Consider the following 14,480-nt stretch of genomic DNA (forward strand, 5'->3'; position numbering starts at 1 on the left):
TCTAATATGCTTTGCTTTAAATATAATAAGTTGAGCTGCTCTCTCTGTCTCTTCATGAACTTTTAAAGAAAAGTTTTACACGTCTGATAAGATTTCTGCAGGTTTGGTTTGTCTCAGCAATACTTCCTCAGTTCGTTCAGTCTGACAAATGAACATTTAAGGGGAAAAAAATGAATAAAACGGTTGTTTTTATTTATACAGATATACGTAAAATTAGGAATTGTTGTTGTAAAACCAGATATTTATATACTGTGCTATTTCTGTTATTGTGATAAATACCAAAAAAATATTGTGATCAATATTTTGTCAAACTCATGACGCCTTAGAGTTACACAGTGCTACAAAAATATTTGTTTTAGACAAAATTACTGGCACTTCTAATAAATAAAGGTAAATAAAACTTTTTAATTTATACTGATCTTTTTCAGGTTGATCAAATTGTGAACCCTTATAATAGGAATCAATAACTTCTATTTTTTTTTATTGGGGTTAAAGTTCTGGTTCTTTAATTACGTGAAGCTGACCTTTGTGTCACATCATATTGACAATATTCAGATAATAAAATTCCAGCAACCACAGCAATAATTAAAAATTTTCGATGGCATGTAAGAGGATCCGTGGTTATCTTAAAAAACGTAGAAAACAAGACGTTTTTCCTCATGTTGTTAGTGAAAGTTGTCTGACAATAGAAGTAGTATTTTAAGCAGCATTCAAGAATCATCGACTTGAAACAAGCTGCTACATCTTGCTGAAATGTTGCTCGTAAATTAGTTTTGTCTGGTTTCACGAAACCAGACAAAATTACTTGGTAAGATTTTGTGTTTTTGCAGTTCAGGAGGAAAAAGTTCACCGAGTTCACATGACTAGTTATTAACTTCTTTTATATCTTTACCAGGGGGACCGTTGAATCTGCAGAGTAGTTGTGTTTCTGCTCAAATCAGTTGAATTTTCATGCAGAGTTTAACTGCATGAGAGTCAAAATGAAGGATTGATGTTCGTAAATTTAGGATGTAAGCAACAAAATTTCCAGCAACTTTCTAACAAAATGTGTGTTTAACTTCAGGTTATTCAGACCGGCCTCTGGGCCAGGAATGTGGAAGTGGTATTGACTTTGTTCAACTGTTTGTAACCCCTGAGGCACATTACCTCCTCTTGGTATAAATTACTATTGTCACTAACAACAATGCTAATGATATTTGCCGTGTAAATCAAAGTCCGGCGACAGCTCCGACACAGATGCTAGATTTTTCTCCGTTTGTTGCATGAGGCATGACTAATGAGCCTATAGGTTTTATGGGTCATGGCTAATGATGCGTTAGGTGGTTTACGGGGTTATGATTGATGAAGCAATGAATGTTCTGCGGACCGTGTTTAACGACGCCACGGTTACTGATGGAGCGCTGGATGTAAGACGGCTCCTAATGTATTTTTAAAGGGAAGCAGTTTTGCAATCCTTATGCGCGTGTGTGGATACGTGTGTGTGAGTTCGTGTTCACCGGTGTGTCGTTTCGTGCAGGGTGTGCGTTTGTAAAGTTCCAGAGCAACGCAGAAGCCCAGGCCGCCATCAACGCTCTGCACGGGAGTCGCACCTTACCTGTAAGTTCCCAGCAAATACACTCGGTTTCTATCAGAGCGACCCACTCCTTTTTAGATATGCTACATGGTGACTCACCACTTATAATTACTCTCCCACTCGTCACAAACAGAAAGAAATGAAGCACGTTTTATCCATCATGTGCTCTGTTGATAATTTAGTTGTATTCGATGGAAATTGTTTATGCAAAGGATGACAACGGGGAAATGCACCACTAAGCTTGCGCCGAAAGGTTGCAATGTCAGATTGTTGACTGAAAAAAGCTCAGGAAAATCTAAAGCACAAACAAAACAGAAGAATTTGATACAATAAGGAACTTTAGTCTGTCACATGCAAATGATGAGCAGAAATGAACGAGAAATCATTTCACTGCAGCAAACCCCCACCAGAGGATTTTATAAAAACCATTTCTCTCGTATTTCAAAAACTTAAAAAGCAGCAAAACATTAATGTTACTTTTCTGCTCGTGTAATAAAAGCGATCCAGGCAACACCTGCCACTCACCCTAATTCATGTTAAGTGATTGAATATAATTCAGTGATTATGTATCTATATGTATTTTTTTTTAGCAATTATAGCTCTTGAAAGTCACATTACTAACACTGTAATATCAAATGCTGCTTTAACTTGTTAATTAGTGACATTAATTATACTTTCCATGTCAGTATTTTCTGAATCTGCCTTAATTTGCTTACTCTCCATCTGGTTCTATGTCAAGGTCCGGTGTGATTTTCTGGGTATTACTATGAGTAAAAATACCCTGACATCATGACAATAACATATTTTAAAAATAGTTTTAAAATATAAACTACTAGAGCTTTGATAATCTAAACCATTTATTTATTTTTATCCGTATTTTTGTGCACACACAACACATGCAGGCAGTTTGTTCACTTCAAAAGTATCAAATCTTACCAAGTATTTTGGTTTAGTTTCTGGTGCAAATATCTTAGTATGCTTGAGATAAGACAAAACTAACTTTTAAGCAAGAAATATGAGCTTATTTTAAGTAAATAATTTCTTAATATTGATGAAAATGTACCAGCTATTTGAAGAAGACATTTTAATTTACAATCTGGGATCATATCTTGTTAAACTAGCAGATTATTTCACTTACTGCTAGTACCTTTTTTTGTCAATATTAAGGAAGTATTGACTTAAAATAAGCCCATATTTCTTGCTGAAAAGTTAGTTTTGTCTTGTATCATGTATGCTAAGATATTTGCACAATAAACTAGGCTGAAAATACTTTATACGATTTTCTGTTTTTCCCGTGTTTAAAATTTTATTCAGGCAATAAAAGTCTGTAAATTTCAGCTAAATATATATTTAAAATCAATAAAAATCTGAAAAGAAAAACCAAAGAAGATTTATGTAAATTAAAATCTGTGGATAGGTATGAACTGCTGACATTATGAGTGAGAAATTTATTGCCATAGATTTTTTTTTTTTTGTCAATGCAACTGATTTAGAGAGGAGAGTGTCATCAGCGTACGATAAGACATACATTTTACTTATTGATCTCTCATTGCTCTGTTGCCTACGTCTTCATCTGCATTCTGTATTTATTGCTCGTATTTAGAAGGAAAATGAAGATTCATAGCAGCTTGATAATTACACGCCCGTAATATTCACTGACTCTGCAGATGTGCATTCGTTTCACAAAACCAACCTGCAATTTCTGTCACCTTTAACAATATTCAGATGATCACATGATGTTAAAAGTCTCTGTTTTATTATCACTGGGTGAGTTTTTAGCTGTGAGAGATCTATGTGGTTTTTTGTTTTTTGACTCTTTCTCAGGGCGCCTCGTCCAGCCTGGTGGTCAAGTTTGCCGATTCGGAGAAGGAGCGGGGACTGAGGCGGATGCAGCAGGTGGCCTCTCAGCTGGGGGTCATCAGTCCCATGACCCTGCACCTCGGTGCTTACAACGCCTACACACAGGCCGTGAGCAACACACACACACACACACACACACTGCACGCAAAATCATCCCTAATGCAGTCTAAGTTTTAGTTCCGGTTCTCTTTCCTTCTTTCTCCGTCTTCTGTCTTTTCCTGCCGGATGACGAAGCCATGTTTGATTGTATGGAGAATAAGCAGAGGCAGCTTCTTGATTTGAGAACGTGCTTATAACTCAACAGACGGACTAATGGGAAACATCCTGTGTAACTTTAGCCCTCTGAGTGCATGCTAATTGCTTGTTAGGGGCATTTGCATGGTAAACAGGAGTTTGTAAGTGGATCAGAAATATAAAGCTCTGCCCTCACTAATGTTTGTTTTATTTAAAACAAAAGAAAAACATATAAGTGGACAATCTACTGAACACAGTATAGCTGCGCTTCCATTTATTCTGACATAACTTGATTATTCTGAAGTATCAATTTTCCCCCCGCTTGTTTGTTGTTTGTGCTTCATCTGCGGTTCTGGTTCAGTAAGTTATGTTGCTGACTGAGAAGGTTGTTCCTTCTCAATTCTGCCTGAGTCGGTAATATAAATAAAAAATAACACAAAGGATTTTTTTAAAAAAGTTACATGACTGATCTGGGCTTCCTAAAACGCTTGAAAACTGAGGTATAATAGCATTTTGCACCCATCTGATGGTTGAATAACCTGATTAAAAACTTTAAATATCTTTGTTGTTGATCTTATCTGTCTATTTAGTCAATAATTTTGCAGCGAAAACAATTTGTGAATTAAAAATGTTGCTCATTTTGTTGATAATATGGTTCTATATTAAAATGCAATTAATTTCGATTAACCTGATTAAAAATTTTAATAGAGTCCTACCACTATATAAAACATATGTATAAAAAGGTAAAACAATTTTGCAGAAACATGAACCAGTAAATAATTTAAAATAACTTTTAGTCAAGTTTCAAAGTGGTCACAGTCTAAAAACATTAGTTAAAAAAGGCAAACTTTGTGGAAATCTGAATCTGTAGTCGGTATAATATGATTTTTGTTGACTGTGACTTTAACCATCTTGTGTGTGTGTGCGTGTGTGTGTGTGTGTGCGTGTGAGAAAAAAAGCATACTGAAAATGACGATCAAAGATTAATCAAAGGGCTAACAAGTTTGGAATATTTTAAACAATGCAAACCTTCCCTTTTAATGTCATTTGTGCCAGAGCTGTAATCAGTGTTACAACACGAGGAACTCCATCAATGATTTCAAGATTCTCCAAAGTGATCATACTCTAAAAGAAATTTAAAATTCCTCCAAGGGATCAGCTGAAGAATGTACTCCGTTCAACTCCCCAGACAGCCGAAGGAAACTGCTCTGGTTGGTGGGAAAGATTCCTGAAGTGGAAACTGGCCTTATCTGTTCCAGAAAGAGATAAAGCAAACTCTCTGGAAGGCACAGCTCATTAAATGAGATATGCTCCATTTGATTGACATGATCTCGACTAACTAGACGGTTTTTACTTGGTGAAAAACTGCAAATCGCTCTTTAAATTTGTGCAATGCTGTGTCCACTAATTGATTGCAAATAGTTTTAGCTATGCTTCATTTACGGCTGTTTGGTTTGTGGTGTGAGGAGATGATGTGACCCTGTTTGGTTTCAGACAAATCCAGTCAAACAACCTAGAAAAATCAAATGATTAGAGGATGTGATTTCAGAAAACGGTAGTATGAAAATGATATGTAAACCGCATTAATCCAGATAAAACAATTCTCATACTCTGTCAAAAATCTCTACTGAAAGTCAAACTTTTATCAAAGCTGGGTTTGTTTTAAGTACATCGTGTGTAATTTACACACTTACTGTCTGGAGACCATTCAGCCAGGTGTAGAGACCCGTCTTCTCACCCCCAGTGGCCTTACTGACTGATTACAAGGATCAGAAAACGAAGTGAAAAACTGGAACGGGTTACTACAGAGAGTGCTGGGTGTTTAGATGTCACCTTCAGACATGCCGACTCCTGATTTCAAAGCCTTCATCACCGTGCTAGGAGTTGGTTGGGAATATTTTAACAAGTTGTACTTTGAAGGTGGGACTCTTGAAAACATAGACATAAGATTGATTAGATTGCAAACATGTTCTTTCCTGCCTGGTTTGTTTGTTCTGTCTTCATCCCAAACCGGTGTCTCTGTTGCCCCTCCAGCTGATGCAGCAGCAGGCCTTGGTGGCTCAGTCGGCCTACCTCTCTCCTGTTGCCACGGTGGCGGCTGTTCAGATGCAGCAGCTCGCCGCGCTCAACCCCAGCAGCATCATCGCCACGCCGATTGCATCCATCACCCCGTCCTCAGGTAATGAGGGCCAGAGATGTCTGGCCCTGGCTGGACTTAATTAGATTTCTGCTTGAAATATGAGGACAGACGCACAAGGAGAGTTGGACCCAAGAGGACAGCACGTGTGTGTGTGTGTGTGTGTGTGTGTGTGTGTGTGTTTGATTTCTGCATTATATTTGTATTGTTGTCTTTGATTAGTTCAGTGGTTCTTAACCTTTTTTGAGGTACCGAACCCCCCCAGTTTCATATGCGCATTCACCGAACCCTTCTTATTCCTCCTCTCCCCCCCATTATATTGGCTGTGTTACCACCCCCACGCCACTAGAGGCAGTAGCAACCGTGAAAAGATGCGACTAAGGAACAGATGTAGACTATAGAATTTGGTAAAAAAGAGTGGAGCTCCTTCAATCAGGGCTCCTCCGCAGCTCTGATTGGCTAAGCAATGTTACGTGATCCTCCTCAGCAAGTGATGGCAAAGCGGGGCGTCATCACGACTTTACACAAGTGTGTCTTTACCTCTGCGGCAGAGGCTCCGCCGAACCCCTGGGGTTTGATCGAACCCAGGTTAAGAACCACTTCTCTACAGATTAAAGAGAGTAAAGCAGCAGGGGCAGGCGATCAACTATATTGATTAAGTGATCATCAGAAAGTCTGAGCTCCTCTCTAAAAGCAGAGGTTTTGGCAGTTTGCTGGATTAAAATTATTTGTTTCAAAACCTTCTGAATATAACGTCACAAATCCTAGCGACAGTGGTGCAAAAAGTGGGTATGCAGCGCATGCAACGCATAGGGGCGCAGCACCACAGGGGGCGCCAAAACTCCGTCTGGAGGGGGCGGTGCACCGATGATGTTTTCCCATCAGCGCGCCTTACGCTCCATCACTGCGCGCACATAACGAGGTAAATTTACCGAGCTTTACCCTGCACATATTTTTCGAGTTTTCTACGTTCCTTCACCCTGACGTTCCTTCCTTCGGGGGGAGGAGGGCGATTTATGTTTTCGCATCCACCTGAATAATGTGCAGTTGCACCACTGCCTAGCGACCCCGTTACCTGGCAACACCAGGGGAGCACTGCCTGTCACCTAGCATCCCAAGCAGAACTCCAGCAAGTTTGGTCAGCTGGTTTTCAATGACTGCTGGAAAATGTTGACTTTTTATTCAGAAACCACTATCTGCATTCTTGTTGGTTGTGCGGGAGGCTCCACTTCTGCTTTTCAAAGACGTACGGTTGTTTAATTGCACGTCTGTTTGCAGCAATTTTCATGTGTAAGCATAAACTTTGAGTTTGGGCGGCGTGGCCAGCAGCAGCTTGTTTAGATTTAAAGTGACAAGAGGCCCTAAAACACTCAATCAGAAAGGAAAACTGACCATAACAAAATCTCATAATCTAAAAATTATTTTGTGCAAAAAAAAAAAAAAAAGTAATGAACATGTTTTGTGTAGCTTATAGACTTGTTCAAGGAAGCATAACAAATCACCTTTTAAATGAAAGTTATTTTCTTTAAACTTTTCTTCAGGTACCAGCACTCCTCCCTCCATCGCGGCCACGCCCGTTCCTGCTCTGCCTCCGCCCATCGCGGTGAACAGCTACCCCTCTGTGGCAGCGCCACCCAATGGCCAGTCAGCCACAGAAGCCCTCTACACTAACGGGGTTCATGCCTACCAAGGTATGGAGATAGTGGATTGGTAAATTAGTTTACAAAGTTTCATGCTGCTACTTATTAACGCATGTAGAAGCAGCACGTTAGGGCTTAATTAAGATTTAACTGAATAAATCTAAGGCCCTAAATGTGATTTGGAGCATGTTGATGTGCCCTGAATAGCATTTCTGAATCATTTTGTTGTGCACTGAGCATTTGTTGACTGTATGTTACAGCTCAGAGTCCGGTCCTGGATCCCTTGCAGCAAGCTTACACAGGCATGCAGCACTACACAGGTTAGCCCTGCAGGCTAATTAATGCTAACGACCGAGTCACAAGACACCAGTTATGTACAGAGATGGAACTGCTGAGGGTGCTTTGTTGAAGAATGACGTTGTTTAAATTTGTTCTGTCTGTCGTTTGTCTCCATCAGCCACTTACCCTGCTGCCTACAGCCTGGTGGGGCAGCCGTTCCCCCACCAGCCCACCCTGGTGGCTCAGCAGCCACAGCAGCCTCAACAGCTCCAGCAAAGAGAAGGTAAACTCAAACAGAACTATCTTAAACAAACTCTGCAGCGTGCCGTGTGCTTCTTTTTTTTTAAGCTTGGGTTGACAGCCATTTATCGTGTTTTACGTTGGTTTGTAAACCATGTTTAGATAAAGGGGGTTTGTTTTGCGGGTTGTTGTTTTTTCACAGCTCATGATATGAGGGTAAACTTTGGCTGATTCTGCTTGAATACTGGAGTAGATGTGATGATTGTGCTCATCTTTGTTTTAACAAAATCTTTGACCTTTCAGTGCATGAAAATACAGACTGAACTTTTTTGACAAGTGCACCAGAAACGCCTAAGTGATTTAAACTGAATTACTCTCTCTCTATATAAGTAATAACACTTCTAGAGTACACAGCAGTGTGATCACTGAGTCTTGGTCTGTGCAGTATAATGAACTGAAACCAAAAAATGATTCTTTTTCAGAGATCTGCACCCTGTGGCTCTTTAGATCATCCACAACTCATCAAAAATGCAAAGAATTAGTTTTAAAATGTAAAGGTAACAAACAAAAATGCAAGCTACTTTTATGTAAAATGTGCAAAACATTTTAACAAAGAGTAACACTGATAGCGTAAGGAATATTGTAGTTTATTTTTTTAGTCACTTTTTGTCTTTTGGTTGTGAAAAATTAACTTTTTAAAAATAATTTTAAATGAATTAAATAATTTAAAATGGGACAATGTACAATATATGTTAAGGTAGAGATGCATTGTCCCAGTGATACAACTACAAATGTCCCAAACATTCACTAGTATTAAAATACAACATGCAGCAATGCAAAACAAATAAAAGACAAATAAAACATAAATAAATAAAATTTTTTATTAAAATTGAAAAATCGTGTTTATTCCTTTAGTATAAAAATGCTCAACAGTTTTCTTTGTTTTAAAACCTAAAGAAAGTAAATAAAAGTGTTTTCTTTCATTTTAAAATCTTTTTTTTTTAAATAGGCTTTGCTAAATAAGCTAATTTGTTTCATGCAGCTTCTGTGACTCTAAACAGATGAATTTGTTTTAGCTGGACCAACAACAAAAATGTCTCTTGGTTATAAAGTTTGCTGAACTCTGAGCTAATTGAATGTGAAGAAGTCAAATGAAAAGCATTTATTTCAAACTTTTTTAGCATTAAAACAGTTTGTTGTAATATATGAACAAATCTTTGGCTTTAGTCGAAAACATCGGCCCCCTAGAAAACGTCTATATATAAATAAGTCAATAAGAAACTAGCTGAAAATATGCACATTTATTTAAGGCTAAAGTTACTTTGTTTATGTTAATAGTCAACACATGCAAATTCCCAGATGGATAAATAAATATCTGAGAAATCGTAAATGAGCATAAGGGGTAAAAACACTTTTTTTGCCAGGCAATACCAGATATACCTCAAAAAGAGATTTAATACATGAAAAAATCAAATGGCTATTTATACGTCAACCCTCTTTTCTTTGCCTTCAGGTCCAGAGGGGTGTAACATCTTCATCTACCACCTGCCGCAAGAGTTCACCGACTCGGAGATCCTTCAGATGTTCCTGCCCTTCGGAAATGTCATTTCTGCAAAGGTCTTTGTCGACCGAGCCACCAACCAGAGTAAATGCTTTGGTAAGTCACAAAGAACAGGGCTGGAGATAAGGGATTTTAATAAATAATGCGAACCTTTCCTGACATTTTAAGCGTCTGCGTTCCACCTCAGGTTTTGTGAGCTTTGACAACCCGTCCAGCGCGCAGACTGCCATCCAGGCCATGAACGGCTTCCAGATCGGCATGAAGAGGCTGAAGGTGCAGCTGAAGAGGCCCAAGGACGCCAACAGGCCTTACTGAAGGAGGTGAGCGACCGCAAATCAATGTGGAAGTGGTTGAGTGACAGCTGGAAATGCGAGTGGGGAGAATTAGGGATACAAAGTGGCTGTAATTTGGAGCCCACACTTCAAATACTGAAGGAAGTCAATGACAACGGAGTAGATTAACTTTAATGATGTGGGCATCACCTTGGAAACATCTAGAAGATGCCTTTGACGTGTGAAAGATGCAGAAAGTGAGATTTACATTCTGTTTTAAATGTTCTGTCTAACCGCTGTTCTGTCACAGGGTTGAATGTTAACAGCTGTCCATCATTAATTTTTTCTTTTATTTTTGTTATTTATTGTTTTTGTGCTGTGCGACGTGCAATTTTTTCCTGCAAAAACAAACCAAAAAAAAAAGGGTAGTAAAAAGAAAAAAACACTCTCAAGACTGTACCGCCAAACGTATATCGTGGAGACGTTCGTCGCTAAACCCCGCCCCCTTCCTTCTCAGAGCGTCGTAAGTTTAATGGCCTGTGTTGGTTGCTGTGGCGATATTGCCTGTGATGGTTGCCATTAGCAGTTTTGTTGAATTCTTGTTATTTTTGGGCCGTTGCCTTGATTCGCCATGCTGAACCGCATGGCGGGTTACAGTGGCGACCGTGAACTGTGTTTGGTGCGTTGTGAGTTTCCTTTTAAAATTATTTTTGTCCTGATTTTCTTTCTTTTATATCCTTGCAAAAATACTGATTGATAAATGTGACTTTACCTAAACATCTGTAAGTAACTGATTATCATGACATTTTTTTTTTTTGTTAGCTAAATAAAAAACATTAGGCATCAAATATAAAGCTTTTAGATTTTCTCTCCAAACATTTATTTATTTATTTTTTGGTTTTTTAATAGTTTTATTTTCGTCTGTCATGATTATCATTCTTACATCTCCTTTCTGTTTTAGTGTGGTAGTTGTGCTGGATTTTGGTCTTGGTGTAACTTATTTCCAAGTGACTGTTTTTTTGTGCCTGAGCTTCGTTGGGTTTCCGTACGACTTAAAATGTCCTAAATGTGACCCTGTAAGGTGGTTCACAGCGTAGTGTCTGTGTGTGAAATCAAACCTAAACGTGGTTATGTTGTTTTTTGTTTTTACATTTGATAGATGTGGAAAAACCAGTTCATATGAGTTGTGTGGATGTGCTGTGAGGTGTCGACCTGGTTTTAGGAGGTTTCAGGTGAAGCTGTTTGGTTTCTGTGCTGCTGGCTGAGGGGCTGCATTCCTCTGTAGGAATTCTGGGACTCCAAATGAATAAGAAATCATAAGTCATACGCGCTAAAAATAGGCATCGGGTCGGTGTGAGCCTCTGATCGTATGGTGACACTGATACCACTATTTTAGGCGTTCTGAAACGTAGCAGCCATAAAGAGTATGGAAATCAATTTCTGCGTTTTCAGTGTTTGGCAAAGTGTGAAAAAAAACATTTATATTTTGCTTTATCTTGTGTCCTTGCTTATGTCTTTCCATCTTTGTAGACTTCCTCTCCCTTTTACATTTCTTATTGCCTTCCTTTCTGCTTTTTTTTGTGTTGTTCCTTTCTTCATCCCTCCATCCTCACTTCGTTTTATTCTCTCTTCGCTGCAAAAAACAAAAAGAAATCTTACCAAGTAGTTTTGGTCTAGTTTTTTGTGCAGTTATCTTAATACGCTTGAAATGAAACAAAACGAAGAAGCAACTTTTCAGCAAGACATAGTAGCTTGTTTTGAGTAAATAATCCCTTAATATTGACGACAAAGTACTTGTATCGACTTGCAGAGTATTTCACTTATAACAAAAAGTTTGTCACATGTTATAAGTGAAATGATCTTCCAGTGGAACTAGTACTTCTTTATCAGCATTAATGTAAAACGAGCCCTTTTATCTTTCTGAAAGGTAACGTCTGAGTTTGTTTTATCTTGTTTTAAGCGTATTAAGATATTTACACTGAAACTAGACCAACTTAGTAAGGTTTTTGTTTTTGCAGTGTTCAGTCCTTCCTTCCTTCTTACCTTCGTTATATTCTTCCTTGTGTGCTTCTTTCAGTTTCTTCCTCCCTTTTTTGCTCGTCCTTTTCTTCAGCATCTTTTCTTTTTTGTTTTCACTTTCTTCTGTCATTCCTTTCTCATGTTCTTTTACTTCTCCCTTCTTTCTTTGTGTTTATCCGTCCTTTTCTTCCTTTCTTGTACCCTGCATTCATTCATCATTTCATTTTTAGTAAATTTTTAACATTATTTTATATTGTAAGCTTAACTCTGTAAAGTTGTGTCTGGAAAACTTTGGAATTATTACATATAAAAAAATCTGTAGAAACTCGTAGCACGTCTGAATAAATACGGAAATGCAGAATTGAAAAGACATTTGATTTCATAAATTTTTCTGTTATCTAAACGTTTTCTTTAATTTCAAAGAGGAAATGCTGTCACAATTATTTACATTTAATCCATAGTCTTTAATTTGCCAAACCTTTTCTTTTAATCATCTGTCAGTTCGATTTTCTGAAGCCTTTTTGTTTTTTAAGATTCTGATTTTGCTCTAAATTTACAATATTTAAATTCTGAATTGATACGGAACAAGAACATTTAGCAGGATAAATGAGGCTCATCACAACTCCTCAGAGACTCGGCAACAACAAACTTAATTTTAATAAGTGGTCCAGACTCCTGACATGATATGTTACATTTTCTACATCTGGCTTCAGGAAGAACTATTTGTTCAGATTACAATTATCCTGTATGAATAATTTTGTTGGCATACTTCCTATGTTTCATGTGTAATATTTTTTATCTTGTATGCATATAAAAGTGAAAGTTTCAGTGTTTCTTAAAAGGTTTAAATATTTGTTCTGCTTTATCTACTCTTGCTGCTTTAATCCTGAATTAGTCCCATGATTGGAGTGAAAACTAATCTTGTTTTTGAGACATCCTCTATCACGGACTGTTAGAGATGTTGAATGTAAACTGATGATGACAGTAGAGCATAATTTGAGCTATAATAATCTATATTGGGCAATTTTCTAAACTGTGAAGAGCCGATTCCTACCAGAATTCCTACCCTGCATGTGTTGAAATAAGCTGCCTTGCTTAGGAGATGAGATGATTAAGATTGTGAGCACATTTGCAGCAGAATGACTGTCCCGTGTGTATTGCAAGATTCCTAATCTAAAAAAAAAACAACAAAAAAAACTACAATGATTGATTTTTTTGTGATTTGGTTTAATAAAATCTTCCTTTTTTTTTTCCTTTCTTCTTCTTCTTAATTTTCAGGACAACGTAAGAATTCAATCAAGAAAACCACTTGGGGGACGTCCCAGCCTTGTTTGGTTGTTTTGACCAACCGTATAGCACAGGAGCAACACTTCACAACAAGCAGTATCCCGTGTATGCGCTTACAGAAACAACATTAACCGCTGTAAAGCCAGCAACAAACTCATCGACAGACTCCGCATCCACACAGTATCCGAAGTGCTCCAGAGTTCCTATCATTCCACAGCTGGATCCATTTATATTATGTACATACTCTATCGTCGGCAACAAGATATACATGTTAAGAAAAAAAAAAAAAGCATATCAATGATGTTATTCTACTGAACAGGGTTCTAATGTATAGTGTGATTTGTGGTCTATGGCGCCAAGAAAAGGCCAGTCTACACAGTCGGCGGCAGAAGAAAATACTATTCTGTATGATTGCCATTGGTAATATTGTTATGTAGAGTTAGTTTTATTAATTATAAGTAAAGTAAAAACATGGAGTGGTTAAAAGTGGAAGCGACATGGATTTCCTCTCGCTGTATATACCTTGGTTTAAAAATGGAGGACTTAAAAACTTCTCAAAGTAACACTCTCTGCTGCCACTACGTTTAAAAATAAAAACAAAAAGGAAGGAAGGGCTGGGAATTTTTCTATCTTGATTTTTTACGTTTAATTTATTTGGTAATCCATTCAATTGCGGGGGTGATGTGAAAGTTTCTTTCTTTTTTATTTATGAAGGGGGGGGGGGGTGAAAAAGAGAAGATTCCTGTGGTCTTTACAACAATGAACACAATTATTATAGAGTTTTTAATTGCATAAATGTACCTATGGAAGTAACAAAAAAACATTTTTCTTTATTTATTCTCTACAATTGCTGTTTTAAAACATATGTCTTTAAAAGAAAATAAAGTACAATTTAGAAAAAAAAATATGTTGTGGAACTTTTATGTTTATCTTATATCCCAAAGAAAAATAATTTGAGAGTATGGATAAACGCATAAGCGTGATTCCTTGGAGAGTTTTGGCGCCCCCTGAGGGACTGGAGAGGTATTGCGGAAATCTACATGAAATCAAAATAGGGGAACTTTGTTCATATCCCGAAATTAAAACGGAAACCTATTTTATTGCATTTAGAAGTATTTGCGTAAATACGTCCTCATATCTTGCCATTTAAGAAAAAAACACTTTTCTGTAATTTCGAATTGAAATATTCAGGTCAGGCACGAAGAAGACGGAAAAGGGTGAGGTGTGTGTGTGTAACCGCAGCTTCGGTATGCATTAAGCCTGTCTGCCACAAACCTTCTGGGTTTGGTCTCATGAGTCTAAACATGCCTCGGCCTTCTTTGACATGCCCGGGTATGGCGGGTTATCCGTGCCACACAAAGCTGCTGAAGCAATGAGG

The 14,480-nt window shown here is 37.8% G+C and overlaps 1 protein-coding gene across 6 annotated transcripts in view; it reads left to right on the forward strand.

The window, feature by feature from the left end:
* The window catches only part of celf3a (cugbp, Elav-like family member 3a), a 43,186-nt gene extending 29,179 nt beyond the window's left edge, over nucleotides 1-14,007 (forward strand). For 5 of the 6 annotated variants that reach the window (XM_081613036.1, XM_081613035.1, XM_081613037.1 and 2 more), the window contains 9 exons: nucleotides 1,517-1,596; nucleotides 3,398-3,541; nucleotides 5,702-5,846; nucleotides 7,346-7,495; nucleotides 7,705-7,764; nucleotides 7,902-8,006; nucleotides 9,477-9,620; nucleotides 9,712-9,844; nucleotides 13,094-14,007. In XM_081613036.1, coding sequence (XP_081469162.1) covers nucleotides 1,517-1,596; nucleotides 3,398-3,541; nucleotides 5,702-5,846; nucleotides 7,346-7,495; nucleotides 7,705-7,764; nucleotides 7,902-8,006; nucleotides 9,477-9,620; nucleotides 9,712-9,839 — 956 coding nt within the window. In that variant the 3' untranslated portion in view covers nucleotides 9,840-9,844; nucleotides 13,094-14,007. Of the gene's footprint in view, nucleotides 1-1,516; nucleotides 1,597-3,397; nucleotides 3,542-5,701; nucleotides 5,847-7,345; nucleotides 7,496-7,704; nucleotides 7,765-7,901; nucleotides 8,007-9,476; nucleotides 9,621-9,711; nucleotides 9,845-10,220; nucleotides 10,320-13,093 lie in introns of all 6 variants that reach the window. The other variant, XR_014089949.1, reaches the window with a different exon arrangement.
* The last annotated feature ends 473 nt before the right edge of the window (nucleotides 14,008-14,480 follow it).

This window comes from Poecilia reticulata, chromosome 11 (genome assembly GCF_904066995.2).
Source record: "Poecilia reticulata chromosome 11, P_reticulata-male-v2, whole genome shotgun sequence".
NCBI lineage: Eukaryota > Metazoa > Chordata > Actinopteri > Cyprinodontiformes > Poeciliidae > Poecilia > Poecilia reticulata.